Source organism: Biomphalaria glabrata, chromosome 1 (genome assembly GCF_947242115.1).
Source record: "Biomphalaria glabrata chromosome 1, xgBioGlab47.1, whole genome shotgun sequence".
NCBI classification, from domain to species: domain Eukaryota; kingdom Metazoa; phylum Mollusca; class Gastropoda; family Planorbidae; genus Biomphalaria; species Biomphalaria glabrata.
In genome coordinates this window covers 30,754,578-30,775,939 of record NC_074711.1, presented here as the reverse complement: position 1 = coordinate 30,775,939, position 21,362 = coordinate 30,754,578, and the positions used below count along the sequence as shown (strand labels likewise).

At 35.6% G+C, this 21,362-nt stretch overlaps 1 protein-coding gene across 2 annotated transcripts; it reads right to left on the bottom strand.

Moving 5' to 3' along the window:
• Window positions 1–8,939: 8,939 nt before the first annotated feature.
• Window positions 8,940–16,665, bottom strand: LOC106075039 (glycine and methionine-rich protein-like). 2 transcript variants are annotated; one of them, XM_013235958.2, is made up of 3 exons: window positions 16,512–16,665; window positions 15,631–15,700; window positions 8,940–9,865 (listed from the first exon to the last, which is right to left on the bottom strand). In XM_013235958.2, the coding sequence occupies exons 2-3, from the start codon at window positions 15,683–15,685 to the stop codon at window positions 9,399–9,401; spliced, it is 522 nt and encodes a 173-aa protein (XP_013091412.2). In that variant the 5' UTR covers window positions 15,686–15,700; window positions 16,512–16,665; the 3' UTR covers window positions 8,940–9,398. The 2 variants fall into 2 exon arrangements, with proteins under 2 accessions (XP_013091412.2, XP_055888068.1); XM_056032093.1 differs by lacking the exon at window positions 16,512–16,665 and adding an exon at window positions 16,333–16,356.
• Window positions 16,666–21,362: the final 4,697 nt, after the last annotated feature.

The following is a 21,362-nucleotide window of genomic DNA, read 5'->3' as shown; positions in this document are numbered from 1 at the left end:
CATTTACCTAGGCCTGTGTATGACTAAAATTCCACGTTCGGAGGTCGATGGGAAATAGTATTGGGGGGGGGACTAAATAGGTTGAGAACCGCTGGCTTAGAATTTAATAATCTTCAACTTAATTAATTATATTAGGCTTACGCTGAATGAAGGCTTAACTATTACGTTTTAATAATGAAGTTGTCACAATGTCACTTTATATCTCTCCCTCCGGCTCAATATTGGACCTTCGAAATCTTTCTTTAAAAAAACATCTCACTTCAGTGTTGGGCCCTATTTTTAATATAGTAAAATATTTTTTACAAAGCTTATATCAACTCACTCTGTCTGGTAAAAAGTTTGTACACGTTATTTCTCCCACACTCAATGTTGGATCAAGCTGAAATTTTGCACAGTTATTTCTTTTACATTACAGTACTATAACAAATAAATAAAAATATAGCCAATTAATTAATTAATTATTGGTAATTAATTATTTTGTTTTGTATCTCGAACAAGAGAAAGAAACCGTAATTGACTGGTGTGGTGGTATAAATTGAATTAGCCCCCTTTATAGGTTCCCGCTTTAAACCTTGAAGCTAACAATAGATAACTATAAAACATTCTACCTTCATAAGCGATTCACTGGCAGAGTGGTTAATGTATGGCTGAGGAGACCTTAGCCATCGAGTTCGAATCCCGGTCGTGCACCTTATTTTTTTTTTATAAATGCATTTAAAACTCACCCAGGTGTCGTCTTCGTTCTCCCCCTACCCCTTTCCAACTGGTGCAGAGAAGTGATAGGATCACAATGCATTGAGAAAACTTAAAGCATGGAGTTGCACTAAACAAAAAGAATTGGTAAAAACATTAGTAATCGCACATATTTTTTGTTTTTAATCTAAATCTATTACAAATTTAAATACACGGCTGATCCAAACTAATTGATACAGCCACGCTTAATCTGAGTTTTTTTTTATTTTTTTTTTTATCATTTTAAAAAATACTTTTCTTGTTTTTAAATTTAAATTTCTTTTTCTTCCAACGAAAACATTACTTAGGCCACTCCACTTGGTTCAACTGTTACAGTCTAACATGTAGACATTAATATAAATTACCCTTTAACAAAATACTTGGAGGCGACGTGGCCTTGAAGAATGTAAAGCCAGGGCAAGCCCCGGGCAAGGCTAGATATAGATCATTCTAGTCACGATAAGGCCATTAAGTGTTTAATGGGAGGCTTTACAAAAGCTAGTATGCTATAAATGTTGGGAGAGACTAGGGCCTGAAATTTGTTGGTATAATCTAAACTAATGATACACAGATTGCTAGATTGATCTAGCTGCACAACAAGTACGTTGGTAAGACATGAAGTAGAGAAGACAAGAAGCAATCTTGAGTAATGACAAGAGTAAATATCTTACTGTATTCAGTAACAAATGTAATTATATCTAAATAGTTTATACAGGTCGAGAACGGAGATCAGCAAGTCTGAGGCAGTCAAAAAGAATATGAGACACGGTTTCCTCTTCTTCCCCGCAGCGGGGGCACTGTGAGTCAAAATTTGGCCATAGCCTCGAGAAATATAAGCCAACAGGACAGTGGTCTGTCCTGCACTGTGCTATAATAGCTTGCTCAGGGTGGACAGCCTCCACCACGGGGAAGTGCAGTCAGGGCGCCTTATGCGCTCCCAGACTCCACGGGCTTTTTGGGACTTGTCCCATCATGCAAACCACTTTTCCATTTCTATTTGTTTGGATTATACGTCCATTGTTAATGTCAATAATATAGATTTTCATTTAATAATGTCTGTTGATGGAGATATGTGTTTGTTGCTCTGGTCCAACTTCCCGTTGTTTGCGTTTAACTTTCACACAAATGTTAAATTGGGCTTAGAAAAGTTCTTTTTGAAAAAAAAAAGACTTTTATTCATAAATACAATATCAATGTAAATAAATGTGGAAACACAATAAAATAATTAGATGTCGAACTATGTAAATAATATACTCTATTCACTTTAAAACTACTGCTTTCGCCATACAATAAACATTCCTGGTTTGGTTCTGTCTCCTTTCCTCAACTGATTTTCATTAGCCGTTTACCCTTTGTATCCATTCATTTATTTCAATCAATACTACTTAAAAGCTACATAATTCACCAGCCAATAGAAACACACACACACGCACTCCATAACATTGTTGAATGACAATAATAATAATAATAATAATAATCTTTATTATCCGTAAGGAAATTTGTCTTACAATTTGTGCATTACACCAAACAAAAAACATTATAACTATAAGAAACCAAAGTGTACATTCACCCCAGACTCACTCATAATTTACATGTGACAAAGTTTATACCAGATTTTTCTTATTTAATGATTTGATTGCCAGGGGAACAAAAGAGTGTTTGTGTCTGTTTGTCTTTGCTATCGGTGTCTTGTATCTCTTTTGTGATGGTAAAATCACAAAATCCTGACACAAAGGGTGATTCTTTATTTCGAGGATCTTGTTAGCTTTTTTATAGATGTTTGTCTCAAACAACTGCCCAAATGGGATTTGTTTTTTGCCAATGATTTTGCCAGCAGCATTTAGGATTCTATTAAGTTTATTTTTATTTTTAATGCTCAGATTGCCATACCAGGCAGTGATATTGAAACTTAAAATATTGCAGATGTGAGCGTGATAAAACATTACCAAGGCCTTTTCGCTAACATTAAACGAGGACAGTTTTCTTAGTAATCGTAATCTTTGCTGCCCTTTTTTGCTGTCGTATATCACACATTGTTATAAAGAACCTAATCTGTTAGAGAGTATTTTTTTTATTTCTTCAAGTTCTACTATTAACTTGCACTCTCTTCATGGGTGGAATGAACAAAAAATTTTCTTGAAGTTAAAAAACGCCTCTAACGAGTTTTGTAGAAATGTGATGTATATCTTTGGGAAACAAATCACAAGCTAACTGGCCACGCAGTGTAAACTCTGGTTTGACCGTATTAATTTTTCAAAATGACTTTTATGATCTTAAAATAACGTTAAAGAAACTTTCAGTGGGAATTACTGCACTCGACTCAAACAGACGTAGGTCTCCGTGATCATCCAGCACTCCGTCGTAGTAGCAAGTAGGCTCCAAGAATGTTTTGAAATGTAGAAATGTATACTACTAGACTAGATGTAGATTCTAGACTAAAAGATTTTAATAGCTAGTGTTCTTCATTGTCGATGAATGAATCAACAAATTAACCAATTAATTAATTTGTCGTAATTAATCAATTCTGTTTTATATATAATGTTCTCAGCTAAGGGGAGATAAGCCTATATGTTCACTCCATAGACATATATATATATATATATATATAGACTGGACGATAAAGTAAAAATTATTATGGGAAACATTTGGGAAAAGATAAGTTTGTATGAGTTATACAGCAGTTATGAGCAGTGTAAAATTAAAAGTATTTATAGTTTTTTTTTCAGCCATAACCTATATACCCCTAGAATTCTAGATTTTATATATGCAATGTTTTTTTTTTACTATTAAATTTACATAATTAAAATAATTATAAATAGTTTTAAATGCTAGATTTAGATCTAGTCTCTATAAATACTATAGTAAAAAAATACTACTCACTACTAGTACTATACTACTATACTATAAAGTATAATTGTAATCTGTATAGTCTATTCTATAGTTAGTATATAAATAGTCTAGGACTAGATTGTCACTAGATCTAGTCTATAGCTTGCATGCATATATGTTAGACTGACTAGTTTAATAGTTAGTAGTAAAAAGTATGAAAAAGTATTAGACGTAGTTATTACAAATATTAGTCATATTTATTAGAGTTAGGGCTAATTTTCTTTGACTTTTTTTTACTAAAAACTAATTCTAACAATTTGAATCGATAAGACGACCGCCATACATTAATAAAGAAGCCATGTCAACAAAGATAGATCCACATCACAAACCTACATATATTTGCCTATGTCTATTATTATGAAACAAAGGCAAAATACTGGGAATATGGCACTTTTGTACTTTTCAAAACTAAAGATCATAGTTATATATTGGCTGAAATGTTAGTCCTAGAATTGCCGCAATTTTTTTTTCACATAGATATAGTACATAAAACATATTTGACTTCCCCCAAATAATAATAACTTCCTACTTCCAGTCTATATTTATTTATGTCTATGGTTCACTCACAATTTTGAACTCATCATAAAACCTTCTAGTTTTAGAAGTACTGGAATATCTCAGTTGCAAACACGTCGGCAGACTCCAGTTCGACTCAAACAACAATTTTTTGTAATCACTTTTGAAAAGAATCACGGAAACTTCTCCCAGATACCCCTCTCGGCCTCTCCCTACTGGTTCACTATAGCGAAATAAGCATGTGATAACTTATAAGCATAAAGGTTGCGCTAAACAAAAACAATGGATAAGAATATTGTAACAGCAAGCATTTATTAGTGCTAGTCTATTAAAAATTAATTACACGATTGATTGAAAATAAGTGATGCTATTTCACGTAATATAAGCGAGGCTTACAAAAAAAGTATATTTCAATGAGCTTGTCTTATAGAACTATATGCACGACATTCTGCGTCATCTCCAGAACTCTGTTCTTATTGTCATGTCAGATTTAGATCTAGGTCAAAAGACAATGATTGTCATGTCAGATTTAGATCTAGGCCAAAAGACAATGATCGTCATGTCAGATTTAGATCTAGGTCAAAAGACAATGATCGTCATGTCAGATTTAGATCTAGGTCAAAAGACAATGATCGTCATGTCAGATTTAGATCTAGGTCTTTTGTCATGTCAGATTTAGATCTAGGTCAAAAGACAATGACTGTCATGTCAGATTTAGATCTAGGTCTTTTGTCATGTCAGATTTAGATCTAGGTCAAAAGACAATGATCGTCATGTCAGATTTAGATCTAGGTCAAAAGACAATGATAGTCCTGTCAGATTTAGATCTAGGTCAAAAGACAATGATTGTCATGTCAGATTTAGATCTAGGTCAAAAGACAATGATCGTCGTGTCAGATTTAGATCTAGGTCAAAAGACAATGATTGTCATGTCAGATTTAGATCTAGGTCAAAAGACAATGATTGTCATGTCAGATTTAGATCTAGGTCAAATGACAATGATTGTCATGTCAGATTTAGATCTAGGTCAAAAGACAATGATTGTCATGTCAGATTTAGATCTAGGTCAAAAGACAATGATTGTCATGTCAGATTTAGATCTAGGTCAAAAGACAATGATTGTCATGTCAGATTTAGATCTAGGTCAAAAGACAATGATTGTCATAAAGAATGACTAAGAGACGTGGTAGTCTAAAAGATGCAAAGTCATTTTGTTTCTAGCCCGGTTTGAAACAGGAGAAATAAGAATCGACGTCTGTACCTGGAGGAGGGGGGATGCGTTCAACTTTTAGTTGTGTGCTACTTAAGGCGTTGGCTTTAATTTAATTATAATTTAATTATTTAAATTATTTAATTATGTAAATTTGTTCTCCATGGCCATGCAGGTCAGATTATATTCATAGAAAGCTTCATCATAACTATATATTTACATATATTAATTTGTTATGTTGTATAATAATATAAAGGTTAACAGGTGAATAAACTTAACATTGTGGTACATTTCTGAAAATAATCCTAACCTCCGAGATACAGTAAGCTGAAACAGTTTCTTCTAATTTTAAAAACTTCACCACTCCACAATGTTGCGTGTGACTTGCTTGATAAAACAAAGAATAGATTCTTGTCTATTCATAAAACAAGAAAAAAAAATACTTTAAAACAAAAAAGAAACAGCAAAGTTTGTATTAGGCGTAGTTGTATCAATTAATTTGGATCAGTCATGTAATTTGTAATAGATCAAGACTAACAATAATAAATCTGTGTAATTACAAATATATTTACCAATTTTTTTTGTTTAGTGCTATTTCATGATTTTAGCTTTCTCAGTATCTTATGATCCTATCGCTTGTCTGGACCAGTTGGGGGGGGGGAGAAAGAAGGTGTATCTGGGTGATCGCTTTTTTAATGCATTTATTAACAAAATGAAAGACTCGGGGGCTCTGCATCCTATAGTAATGGTGAGTATCTACTATTCCAAGGAAGTGCTTATAAAAATAGAAAGTTTTATTGTTATCTATTGTTAGTTTTAAGCTTTTCTCTCCAAAACATATAAAGGGGACTAATTCAGCTTATACCACCACTTCAGTCAAGTACAATTTCTTTCCCTTGCTCAAGATACCAAACAAATATTTTATTAACTAATTGGTTTTCTTTTGTTGATTCTTGTGTTGTTAGGTAAAAGAAATAATTGTGCGAAATTTCAGCTTTTGACAAGATTGGGTGTGGGAGAAATATCGTGTACAAACTTTTTCACCAGACAGACAGACATACAGACAGAGGGAGTTGATATAAGTTTTGTCATAAAATAAGAAGATAGGAATAACAACGGCAATAGTATATCGTTATTTTTTTTTTTTTTTGTGCGAGGCACAGTGGCGACAGTACGAAGTGCAATACACTTCAATTAGTTATTTAAATTGGCCAAGGTAAGCGAATAAGCTTTGTTGTTGTTGTATCAAGAAAGATGCCATGGCCTCAAGAAGTCAAAGGTATAATCTATATGTAATTCTCTTCTTGGCCCGTGTTGAGTATGTGCCTAATTTATTTATGAAAATGTGTAAGTTAAACTAATGGAAGAGTATTAGGGCTACAAAAGTTGTAAAATGTAAGTAAATTAATCTTTAAAATTATTGAAATGTAACCGAGACAAAGAAATTATCAACTCTACCCGTTTTGCGGGTCGAATTTCTCCAGAGCTTTGAACCATCGATCAGTTGAAGTCTTTCGCTGACCCCCCGCCCCCCCCCCCCCACCCCAAAAAAAAAAAGGCCAACTACCAGAGATTTCGATTAGTATGAAGATAATTGATTCAACAGTTTAATAAACTAAAGAATAATTTACATACCGTCTTATTTTAAAGGTTCTTATTAACCACCAAACCAATTCTACCCGTTTTGAGGGTCGAATTTCTCATGAGCTTTGAACCATCGATCCGTTGAAGTCTTTCGCTGACCCCCCCCCCCCCCAAAAAAAAAAGGGCCTACTACCAGAGATTTCGATTAGTATGAAGATAATGTTACGATGACTATGTTTATGCTACATGGGCTTCGATTGTCAATCACACTTCAGTATCAGCCCCCAACGTATTTTATTTCACTTAATTTAAACCTGTCCCTTTTAATAAGATGGATAGTGAGTGCAGACGTCACGAGAATGCGTTTGCGAATCGAAAAATGCAAGAAAACACTTGGCGTCGAAGTTGGGTTAGGTTTTTGAAAAAAAAAATCGCCCCCCTGAAAAAGTTCAGGATCCGCTAGTGTTCTGTAGTACCAGATCTATTGAGAAGGTGAACTCGAGCTATAGATTTGCATATGTGGTGAAAGAGTGACATAATGTGCCTTATAATTAAATGATTCAGCTGTAGAGAGAAAGCAGACAGCATGGATGGCAGACGTCTTTCTTGCTTTGATTTTCGTTTTATTATGTAGGCCTACTACTCTAGAGTATCATTTTGAAACTATTAGTTTTAGTCATCCACTGTTATTAACGATCATCGTTATTATCATCAAACTCCTCATTCAAGAGAGGGCCTGAGGGGCTCAAATCCTCTTTAGTAAAAGCATTGTAAAGAAACCCTGCTATTGTATGTCACTGTATAAATCAAGAACTTTTGGCTCCCCAGACCTGTCGTGACGGAAATCAACTGGTCTGGGGCTGTCGAGACAAAAATCAACTGGTCTGGGGCTGTCGAGACAAAAATCAACTGGTGTGGGGCTGTCGAAAAGAAGATGAGTTGGTAAAATTTGATATGAACAGTGCGAATTATGAACCGACTGTGGTAGTAGGTCGTCCTACACTGTACTATAATAGTTTGTTCAGGCCTTTGCAGCCTTCACCAGGGGGAGGTCCGGTAAGGGCGCATTATGTGCTCCCAGCGTCAGCGGGATTTTTGTTGCCAGAGCTTGAAAACTCACAGGCGACTCGGTAGGGGGGATGTTTGCCCTCCCTAGGATTCTGTAACGTGTTGCCGGTAACACTCAGTTTGACTCACTGTATTATTACAAATGTACCATAGCGTTCGCTTATATTGTTATTTGAGATGTCATTGAATACAGTTAGAACTAAACATCATATCGTAATAAAAGACTACAAGCTGTGACCACTACACATTACAATATCTATTTGTCTATCGAGATTGCTGGAGATATCTTACAAAGCACAATTAAGACAAAAAGAAAATCCACTGCCGAGGACATACGTAGACGGTGAAATGAGAACCTAAATCGACCACCGACGGACAACGGTTATATATGCGCTGGTTGTAGCAAAATATGTAGGTCGCAGTTGAAACTGCACTTCATTAATCTTCGGATTCGAAGACATGCCTTATTATTATTATCCATCATAATATATATATAAGGCTTGTCTTCGAGTCCAAAGATTAATGAGGAATGCAGTATTTCCTGTGGCTACGAAGCCCCACCTGTGACCTACATATTTTGCCACAATCATGGCAAGCATAACCGTTGTCCCCCGGTGGTCGATTAAGATTTTCTTTTCGCTGTCTACGTCTGTCATAGGCAGCAGATTTTCGTTTGTTCTCAAATGTGTAACTCACGGCTTTTGTAAGTGACCTCTGAATATCTCGTTCTGAAGCCGCATGCAACCAGGTGCTTTCTTTTATGTCAGTTGGCGCCTAAGTTGGTCTTTCAATAAATAAATAAATAAATATATATACATATATGTTGTCTGTGTAACGTACTTAATGCAACAGAGCACAAAACAACTGTTAAACATACGACCAGAATTTTATTTATTCAAAATTGACTAGCTCACATACATAAAACATTCAAACTATAAGATCATGTCGATAATCTCTCTTTAATCACAATTTATTATTTTTTTTTAGAATTAATATAAAAACAATAACATTGATAATAATAATAATAATAATAAAAAATAAAAAATAACAACAACTAACAATAATAGTTAAATTAAGAAAACAGCATACATCTATGTTTTCTGGTCCAAACGTTGCAAACAAATGAACTGTTGTAATGCAATGCCGATTTTAATTTTAAAGATTTTTTTCTAGAATAGAACGAGTCGTCTCTTTTATTTGTAGACAAATAACTTCTCAAGTTGCTTACGTGAGACCGCCTGGTGGTGCAGCTGAGATCTTACGATGGTTTGTTCTTGACATCTAGATGAGCAACCTTGCTGTGTGGGAATGGCTCTTTCATTGAGAAGGGAGATGAAGTGGGGAGTGGGGGAGGGGGAGGACGGGACATTTTAAAGTCTACTCTAAAAGTTGCGTGTGCTTATGCAGCCATCGAGCTGAGCATGAGGGGCATACCCATGGCGCCCATTCCTCCCATGCCACCGGCTGGGGCTTCTCCTCCGGCTGCAGCGCCAGCTCCGGCTCCTGCTCCCTGTTGCATCATCATCAAGGGTAAAAATTTGGCCATGGCGTCGCCACCTCCACTCATCATCATCAACATGAGGGGGTTGCTCATCATCCCGTTGGCGCCGCCGCCGCCCTGGTTCATCATCATCATGAGTGGGAGCATCATTTCGCTGGTGCCACCGCCGCGCATCATCATCAGGAGTGGCATGAGGCTGGAGGCACCGCCAGCACCACCAGCTGCACCACCTTGACCCAACATGGACATCAGAAGCATGCTTATCATGCCTGCCTCACCACCACCCCCTCGCATCATCAAAGGCAAGAGGGCGCCCATACCTCCCATACCTCCGCCCATTGGGCCCATTCCCATCGGCATTTGAGCTGAAAAAAAAAAGAAATACAGGAATTATTAAAACTTAAAAAGAAAATATATGGACATGGCGGAGATATAAACTGGCATTTAGACAAAACAAGAGATAGACATATTGGCTGGCATTTAGATAGAACTAGAAACATACATATAGACTGGCATAGAGACATATTAATTCAACTCAATTAAAAAAAAACGACGTGCTTGTTTGTTTGTGTGAGTGTGTGTGTGTGTGTGTGTGTGTATATATATTCATAACTTTAGTTTTGAATAAAATTTTGAATGTATCGGACCATGGGCGTAGCCAGGAGGGGGTTCTTGGGGTTCAAACCCCCCCCCCCCCCGAAATGAATTGTCCCCCCCCCCGCGGGGGGGGGGGACGGAATAAATTACTGATTTTTGCTTTCATTTTGTTTATTTTAAGTGAGATTTTAATACTAAATCATCACTTACCACAGCACAGCCAGGCAGTTTTGAGTTTAAATCCCCCTACCAGGGGGTTTTGAGATTTTAAAAACCCCTATCAGGGGGTTTTGAGATACAAATCCCTCTACCAGGGGGCTTTGAGTTTAAAAACCCCTACAGGGAGTTTTGAATTTTAAACCTCCTACCAGAGGTTTTTGCAGTTAAATCCCCCTCTTCTATAAAAAAAAACAAAAACAATCCCCAAATTCCAACAGCAAAGTTGAGGAAGATTTTGATTTTAAAACCCCATCCAAAATTTATGATAAACCCCATCTTCAATATAAAAAAGCCAATTACACACTCAAAATTCTATGAGCGTAGCCAAAGGGGTTTTAATTTTAACCCCCCCCCCCTTTTCCAGTTGTGGTTTGAAGTTAAAAAGTACCTCTTCAATATAAAAAAAGCAAATTACACACTATAAAATCTATGAGAGTAGCCAAAGGGGTTTTGAGTTTAAATCACCTCCTCCAGATGGCTTTTTCTTTAAAGTTGAAAACCCCTCCAGATGGTTTTGAGTTTAAAATTCCCCTACAGAGCGTTTAGAGTTGAAAACCTCTCTCTTCAATATTATTTTAAAGCAAACTACAGTCACCAAATTTTATGATCGTAGCTAAATGGGGTTTTGAATTAAAAACAAAACAAAAAAAAAAAAAAACCAGAGATTTTTTAGTTTAATACGCCTCAACAAATGATTTGACGAAAAAACTTTCCTTTTCGATATAAAATCTAAAGCGAAATACAGGCATGTAATTCCAAGAGCGTAGTCAAGAAAGGTTACACATTTCTACCAGTGGCTTGGGCCCATTAATAAATGTGAATAGTCTTCTGCCGAAATTGAAAATCATTAAATGTGTCTCAACAAAGATGGCTAAGACAGATTTTAGGAGTCAGTCATAGAGATCGGGTCTAAAGCAAAGAAATCATATGCCGAACTGGGAGTCGAATCCTTAGTAAGGTTGTGACAGAGCGTCGCATGAGGTTTTGCGGGACATGTTTTCCGACAAAATGAATTACGCAAAATAAGAGTTGCGGAAACAGCTTGCCGGAAAATGCGCCGAACGGCGCGAGAGGGTCTAAGTCAGTAAGAATAGCACATTAGGTTTTTGAAATAAAACTTTTTAACAGCAAGATAATGCACTGTAGATACCTCAGAATATGCATTTTGTTGGCTTTCAATACCAGAAATAGTGCTCGGCGGCGGGGCTTCGCCCCGCGCTGGGGGAGCGCTGCGGGGAGTCTACAATAAACAATAAACGTCTTCCGAAAGGGTCAGAATGTAATAAAGATTAATTATGTACACACACACACACACACACATATATATATATATATATAAATATATATATATAATTTTTTTCCGCGGGGGGGGGGGGTCAGGGGGGAATCCCCCCCCAAAACCCTCCCCGAAAAAAAATCCTGGCTACGCCCATTGTATCCTATTATTTTCATAACATATTAAATAACAAAACCGAACTATTAGTATGTAATAGGAGCATAAGGGCAAATAAAATTACATATCTAGTAGGAAATACTTTCCATGTTTCAGGAAATCGAAAACAATTTTTATTCATCTGTAGAGTTAAAACAAAATGTTACAAATTAACCACAACACAGTACATTACTGCGATGTGTTTCAATTAGATACAGTAAATGTTTCTCACAAACAAAATGGTTACGTAGTGGCCAGTTTGTGAGACTAGTTTGTCCAGTATATTCCCACTATGTTCCTCTCTCTTTCTGTCTCACCTAAAATGATCAAAAATGTCTTTAAAGATGTAATTCATCTTACAATGCGGAAATAGCGCGTGACTGGTGCTGTGACAAAGTGCTCCATCCCTTGTTCTGTGGACAGGGCTAGCTTTCAGACAGTAATAGATGGCTTCAATTATGCAGGCTGATACGTCATGCGTGAAGTTGACAGTTTCCTGTTTTACCTGAGCTGGCCTGGTCACGACTGTCACATCAACACTAGAGCTCTTCATCACCAACACTGAAGGGCCACATCTATATATAGTATGTGTGACAAGTTTGTTGTTGTTGTCAACTACGCGTAATATTTTAGAAAATTTACACCTTCACAATATTACATAAGTTATCGTTGCGTACTATGTTTACATAAGCTTTTCTATATTTAGCTCTAGGTAAGGGAGATAAGAAAGAATTCGTGTAAAAATATGAACACCTCACACGATTACAGACAAACTTTTGGACTACGTTCAACCGTGAGCTCAACGTTCAGGTGTTCTATAGCCCTCAGTCTGTAGGACATGGAGAGAGAGAGAGACAGACAGACAGACAGACAGACAGACAGACAAACAGAGAGAGAGAGACAGAGACAGAGACATGGAAATACAGCTACAGTGACAAAGAAATATATAAATGTACAATCAATTATGCAATTTTTAATTTCAATGTTAAAACATTTTTAGGATATGAGCACATATGTAAGCCTACTTGTGCCTTATCAAAACAATTAGATGTATTTGTTCCAAACTTTAAAAGTCATTCATTTTTTAACGTTATTTAATCAATAAATTCGACAGTTGTTGATTAATGTTCCTCGTATACTAAATGCTACGAATCTGTATTAAATTTAAATATAAGGAGCCTCCGAATTTCGTTTGTTTTCTAAATCTTATTATTATTTTTTTTTTTTACTTTTTCACAAAAGATTTGTAGGACAGATTAAGACGCTGATGTGAACCCCAGAAATGTGAACAATTTGTTTAAAAACGAAGTGTTTGTATATAATGAAAGATATTTGTAAGAAAGTTTCAGCAAGAGCAATTGTTGACGTCAAGTTGTAGACCAAAGAGAAGATGATATCAAGTATTAGTTCGAAGATGATATCAAGTATTAGTTCGAAGATGATATCAAGTATTAGTTCGGTTGAACCTTTCAGACACTCTAAGAATAACAGAGCTTCGGAGGTATAAACCATGAAGACCTAATAGCAACCATTTTTTGGGGGGTTTGCGAGGTAGACTAAGGTACAGTCAAGTCTATGTTAACGCATAGAACGACATTTATGTCTTTCTTCAAAATATTTAGACATTTTATGACATCGGTAGAACAATATTATATATATATATATATATATGGTGGAGAAAAAGATAAATAGCTTTTCGGTGTATCCGGTGAACAGAAGAAAGAAAGTGTTGATAAAATATGTTTTTAACACATAATTTTTTTTTTCACCTTTTAGCTCTGCAGAATCAAATTTTCTGCTCGTTTGCAAAATAAATCACTCCGCCAGTCTACAAAAATCAGTGTCTACCAAGCAGTGGTTCTCTCAACCCTTCTTTGTGGATTTGAGACCTGAGTACTTTATAGAAAGTAGCTAAGACTTCTTGAACGCCTATTTGCACACCATTATGGACATACGGTGGCAAGACCGCTCTACAAACAGAGATATTCTTACGAAATAGTGTGAACTTCTTATAGTCCGACAGTCATGTTGGGCAGGGCACCAATCCAGTATGGGGCAATCTTTTTTTTTAGTGAGCTGAAAGGTGGTCGGCGTAACAGAGATGCCCCACAATAACGCTTCTTTAGAATACTAAATTACAAAATATTCCCAAAATGACTTCGGGTATATATTCTTCCTTAACTAATTATTCATCCGAGTGAGGCTCGGTTACTTGGTACTTTATTTATTTATTGGGCAATTGTTTCGTTTGTCCCAATACTATTTACATTTTGTTTTCAGTTTCAATTGTAGTCTAACTTGATCGAAACAGGAAAGTGTTGCCCAATTTTTTAGTATCTGCATTCGTCAATTCAGTAGAAGAAATCTCCAACATTAACTGTCACTATCCACACCCGTTCCCGTTTTAATGGCGGACACCTGCGGTACAGAGAATGAATTCGGGGGAGTCTCCCCGCATGCTCGCTTTGGTCGCGCTTCTAACCCGACCGTTTTGGGTTCGAGCCATCGGCAACATCCATCCATCCCAACGGCACATCTTTCCATTCAGAGCTCTCCTGAGCTTTTCGTCTCCATGACCATCTCGTGGTCTGTATCTGAGGCGCTTGAATTTTATTTTGGGGTTTTAGATGAAGACAACGAAAGCGACAACTATTCTTTGAGGGGGGGGGGGGGGTCAGTGGAGGCCCGGGGGGCTTTACCTTTTGGAGGCCCCTGCATTTTGCGTAATATTTAATATTTAATGTAAAAAGAAAACACTCATTTAGGGGCCTCCCTCAAGTTAGGTCCCGGGGGAGATTTTCAGATTCTCCCCCTCCCTCCTTCATCCTAACTACGCCTTTGTTGGAGGGGGGAATGGGGGACTTACAAAATGTCAGATAGTGTTAAACAAAAGATGAGTCATTTAATATCCAAATAAAACGTCTTACAAATTACAGATGTTCCTTCTTAATATCCATGCGTCAATTTAGTCGAGAATGTTAATTAGAGACTAAAACTCTGCAAGGTCATTGGTTTTCCTGTATGATTCAGGCAAACCTTTCCATTCTCTAATGGCACTTGTGCGAATCTGTCTTGGCATATGGAATATCTGCAAGACCTTGCCCCTCATTCCATTTTCATAGAAAAAGTCATTAATAATGTACACTAGTTCTAAAGATGTCGTTATATTAACTGTATTCATGAGATGATTGTTTTAAGACCTAGGCTGCGAATTTCGATGCGACTTTGTTCCACAGTTTTTCTTTTCATGTGTAAAGTATCTTAGACTAATGATCATTTGTCAATCAACGTTTGTAGCTTTAGTGAGAAGTTCGTATTTAACTATAGAAAATTCGTATTTAACTTTAGTGAAAAATTCATTAGTGAGAAGTAAGTATCTAACTAGAGAGTTCATATGTAGCTTTAGTGAGAAATTTATATCTAACTATGTATCTTTAGTGAAAATTACGTTTCTAACTATAAAGAGTTCATATGTAGCTTTAATGAGAAATTTATATCTAACTAGGCCTATATGTATCTTTAGTGAAAAGTACGTTTCCAGCTGTCAGTGTTTTAACATATCATAGACTTGGTAGAGAGTTTTTACAAACTATTTCATAATAATTACCACTTTTAGATGGTATTTGAAAAAAATCTATTAGTACCTATAAATGTAAAGCGTTATCAAGCGGAATTATTGATATCTAAGGAATATTATAAAGCAATCAACTTTCTGATAACTTTGTTAAGTGTAAATAACTTTCTAAGAATAGTATTTAAGTAATTTTGCTGTCTAAAACAGAAGTCTCACTTAGTGAAGTGATCCCCAGACATGATTTAATGGTGTCATTTCTTTGTGTGTGTGTGTGTGTGAATGTCTGAAAATGAAGAGGACGTACTTACCAAAAGCCGCAGACATAATGCAGCAGGCTAGTGCGATAGTGAGTAGACGGTTCATCTTGATGTGGGATCTCTGAAATACAATGGCAATATCTAAGAACTATTTCAGTCATGAGAGAAAACAGCTCGCTGTGACTCATTGACTCATGCTATTTAGTGACAAATTGAAGTGAATCATTTAACACAAAAACATTTAATTAGACGAACTTTTAAACATCAATAGTAGACTACATTGAAATATGTACAATATTTAAGATACAACAAAGAAATCCTTATGGTCATTAACTAAATTTAAATCTAGACATAAAAAATAAATATTTTTTGTCCTCATTGATTACACCTGCAGATTGGACCGCAATTGACAATAGGCTTTGTGGTCATTGACTACATTGAAATGTAGACGTTTAAAATACAGAAAAAGAGTATTGTGGTAATTGACTACATTGAAAAATAGACGCTCAGAATACAGAAGAAAAAAATCCATGTGTTCATGGACTAAATATCAGAATAATTCCTAATAATAAAAAAAACCTTTAGAACAAAACCTCCAGAGACATTCCTTGATCCCACTTCATGAATTACACAGAAAACACGACTGCCCTCTTAATAATATTTCTTATGCTCGAGATGCCCATTGTCAACGCTAATGGTCTACCATCAGGCTTGTTTGTCAAGTCAATGGCCTTGAGACAAATGAGTAACTACCTTCCGTACTGCTATTGTCACTTAATCGTGTAGCTTGTCTTAACAAAATCGGATGTTAATAAAGAATGATTTAAAACATGCTCGCTATACTATTATTTCAATCTACATAGATGTCTCGCTTTGTAGTCAAATAACGGCCATTGGTAAATGCAGACGCACTACGTGTTAGAAAGACATACCTTAGGTTCGGTCTCGTTCCGGTCTCTTACGGCTCGTCTAGTGCACCTATCTGGGGACAGACAACTTATATACGCAAAGGTTACAGGAAGATATAATTAAAAGCCTTAGTTACCGTGACGTCACAATCACTGTTAATTTTAGATTTAAAAGAAACAACTGTTTTTGAACAACTCTAAAAAAAAAAAAAGGATGGGGGGAGGGGAGGCAATTAAGAAAAAAAAATGGACACGATACTTTCCCCACGTTTCCAAACGCGAGTCTAAATCTAGTTCATTCTCGAAAAATATACAAATATAGATCTATTTGTTTTGGAATCTGTCACAGTATAGGTACTATTAGAAGCCAGTAGTATTAGGGGACCACATTTAATATTTTTTAGTATTGTTAAACATGACACGCCTCGGTTGGGAAGCCAAGCACTTTACCATTTAGCCACCACGTAGAATACCCCTTCCTTTTTTATATATATTAGTAGGCATATTATAAAAATATGTATTCCTATTTTTTTTTCTCGTTTAAAATATTTATTTGTAACTAACAAAGTACATTTTCAAAACCAAAGTAAAATGACTGACTTAATAAGAAAAAAAGTAGGCTTATAGTTGTTTTTTTTTTTCATCTTTATATAAAATAAGCAAAATATGAAAAAAAAACTTTAAAAAAAAACAAAGCTTATATAGCGGAAAGAACTGCACAATTACAGCCCTATATAAATACTTTAATATTTATTTCCCTTTTCCCATACAAAAAAAATACCGCTAATTATTTAAATAATTGGTAGTTTTTTTTAATTGATTCACGTGTTGTTATCAACAATAAATAATTATGTGCCAAGTTTCAACTTGATCCGAGAACGGGAAGTGAGAGAAAGATCGTGTAGAACATTTGCACCAGACAGGCAGCAGACGGAGGGAGTTGATAGAAACTTGGTCAATAGGAAACCATCTAGAGGTCTATTTATAAATTGTGGATATCACCTTTAACTTTAACTATATCCCTTAGTCTGTTGGACCGTTGGGGCACCACATATGATTTGTCAACCGACTTTCTCCACTACTCTCTCTCTCTCTCTTTTGCCTTGGATAAGACCTCTTTTAATGGCAGATCCACCCATTCTTTTATGTTATCTTCCCATTGTTTTCTCTGTCTGCATCTTCTTCTTTTTCCTAGTATTGTTCCTTGAAGGAAGGTCTTTGCGAGCCCCGAAGACCTTGTAATATGGCTTTAGAGATTTAGTTTCCATTTTTTACAATATTTAGCAGGTCATCGTGGGGTCCAATCGCTCCAGTAACCCTGTCTCTATTTTCTTCATTTGTGATGCGGTCTTTAAATATGATACATAGGATCCTTCTGTAGCATCTCAATGCTATTGCTAGGATCCTCCTCTGCAGTGAAGTCCAAGAATTACAAGCATCTAAGAATGTGACCATGACCAGGGAGCGTTGATATGTAGAAGCTAAATATTAAGAAATAATCCAGACTATCTCATCTATCATGTTACATGTGAGTTTAGTTCTAGATTATAGCTCACATAGACTGGGATAGTTCATTTATAATGAACTGCCACATTCTTGTTTGACTTCTACTCAATTTTACAATTAGGGCTAGAAACACATTATATCTGAGTTGTTTATTGTTTAGTCCAAGCTTATTTAAAGTTTAGTAGAACTAAGAAAGAGACAGCTATTTTCCAATTGGTTGAAATTTGGTTCATGAGCTGGAAGCAGAAACGGGGAAGAAGAGTCTTCGTTCGAAGTCGAATACGTTGAAGTCGTGCAGTAATCGATGTGAAACAAAGGTTCAAATTGTTTCCAGGTCGCGTCTGTTGTAAGACTCTCGTGAGCTTGATGTCAGTATGATGAATGGTGCGAGTGACGGACCAGACACGCATTCATGCGCAGTCACTCACCTTATTTCCGGAACGTTGAATCAATGTCGAACTCAGACGTTCAAGCACATTGTCTACAAGATGATGTGATAGAATGTATGTTGATGCATTCATGTCACAAGCATTGACCCAAAGAAGTCAAAAGTAAGCCACCTGTAAACTTGGCTTTTCTTTTGAGTTCTCTATATAAGGTGACCATTTCTCTAGGAACTCAAACCCGCGCTTTCTGTATATTTTAACAAGTATAATTTCTTAAATTTAAATTATAACATTTGCTGTAATACTAATTATATCTTCGAGGATAATATTAAATAATGAAATGGCCTAATTTTAGTTTATTGAAAGCTTATGTTAACTAATGTTATGAATTAGTAATTGTGTGAGCTATCCAGAACATGGGTTAGTAAAATGATAAGAAAATATTTAAATGATCCTATAAGTGACAGAAATGAAAGTAGAAAAAAGACTAAAATATAAAAAAAGCTCTTTAAAAAATACAACTTGATATAGTGAAGTTACATAAATTATTTCAAGGACCTTAACATGAGCTGGTCAATGATAGATTATAAACTATTAAGTGACCTACTCTCAATAGGCCTATATGTCGTCCTAAAAAGTCACAATTTAATAGCAATTGTTTAACTATATTGATTTGGGGATTTTCACAATGAATTAAACGTACTAACCAATGTTAAGAATGATAAATTAAACTTCACCAATGTTGCCAACTAATTTAAAAACAAGAAAAATAAAATAAAAAAATACTTTAAAACAAAAACAAAGCTTATATTAAGCGCAGCTGTATCAATTAGTTTGGATCAGTCATGTAATTAAATTAGATATGCACTAACAATGATAAATCTGTGCAATTAGAAATATTTTTACCAATTGTTTTTGTTTCGTACAATTTCATGCTTTTAGCTTTCTCAATACGCTATGCTACTATTACTTGTCTTGATCAGTTGAGAAAGTGGTGAGGGAGAAAGAAAGACTTTGTGAATGTTACCGTGATCGCTTTTTAAATGCATTAAAAAAGTCGAACAACCTGAACTTGAGGGCTCAAGCCAACACACTTACTACTGTGCCAGGAAAGTGCTTATTAAAATAAAAGGTTTTATAGTTATAAAACTTTAAAGCTGTGACCTATTTCTCTCTACACTACAAAGTATAAAGGGGACTAATTCAACTAATACCACCACATCAATCAGGTACAATTTCTTTCCCTTGTTCGATACCAAATGAAATAATTAATTACCAATAGTTGATTAACTAATTGTTTATTCATTTTTTTTATCCTTGTGTTGATCAAAATCTCAACTTGTTACGAGATTTGACATGGGAGAATTAACGTGTACAAACATTTTACCAGAGAGACAGACAGACAGAAAAAGTGAGTTGATATTAGCTTTGCAAAGAAGAAAAAAAATAGCTACCAACGTAAAATCTTTACAAATTTGATTCTACAATGCTAAAAAAAACAAGGTGCAAACAAATTATCAACCATTTCCATTATTCTGTACATCGGAGACACCAAAAAGCAAGCTATTACCGCGGCATAGATGACCATCTCTAACTAATAGCTATTTAGAGTATCCCACCCCTCACACTTCATGTTACTACAATGTCAAAATATTGAATCTGAAGACTGATCTTTCTGATCGTCTCAACAAATTATACAAGCTTTGTTTGCCTACGGTGCGGTTTGTACATGAGTGTGTTTGTGTGTGTGTATCTTTAAATTAAGGAACAAAATATTTTTACGCTGGTTGGCCTTCCTAATTAACATTAACTTAATCTCAGGTGAGTTTGGATCAGTTTTTTTTCTTTTTTTAGCAGATCATAACCATGAACAAGAAACACCCATTTCTCCCTATCAAGTATGTCGTCTATAACAAGTAACCGGTGAAGTGAAAGAGTCGTAATCAAGAAATTCAATTAGAAATTCAATTCTAAGTAAACGTGTATCAAGCATCGTATTTTTTTTTCTAAGTAGAAAGTCGTATTTCTGAAGAGGCCTGTTGGATTGAAAGGATTAAAGAAATTCATTTATAAATTATGTTTAACAAATATGCTCCTGCGTAAGTAGCGTAAAAGCATTTTTAAATTCACAAGTACTACTTTCTTTACAGTCTTACTTACTAAGATTCCGCGTTCGATTTTGAGATGGGGGTGTGGGCCTTGTAGACCTATGTGTGAACAAAAAGCTGAGTGTGTATGTTCACACGGTCTTCACACGGTCTTGATTAGTGTGTTACAAGCTAGAATACTCTATCGGAACTGTATCCTAACAGATCTCATAATAGAGTATCTAATAAATAATTTTGTAACAAATGACTTTTTCAATTGTAAAATGTTTTGTAAAATGTTTTACTTATTTCGGATGTTCCTTCAGAGTTGAAGATAATTACTTCCTAGTCCAAACCTCCCGCAGGACGGCGGGGGATGGGAGCGGGCAGGGTTTGAACCCGGGACCATCGATAAGTCCGAACAACAGTCCAGTGTGCAAACCGCACGACCAGGCAGCTCCCTTGGCAACTGGTTGAGGCGCTGACCATTTCTCTTCACTAACCCTTCATCTATTACATTACTAGGTTCTGACCAAAAGTAAACTCCGCCCCTGACATTCTTTCCATCCTCTTTACATCTCTTGCACTTACAAAAGGAGACTTAACTTAGAAATAACAGACATTCCTTTTTTTTTAAAGTAGATAATTAAGTTTTACGCGTATACATATGTAGATGAACATATGTCGTGCATGTTAATTCTAAGTCTTTAGTTTTCCTGGTTGATTCCTGTAAACCGTTCCACGCTCCAATAGCAAGTAAGTAAAGTAAAGTAAGAGCACTTGTATGAATTTGTTCTAGCATATTGAATGGAAAATTAATGCAATAATCATTGTGTATTTCTCAGTAGTTCATTTTGTCATGTTTGTATATTTGTAACTTATGGTTTAGTGTTATA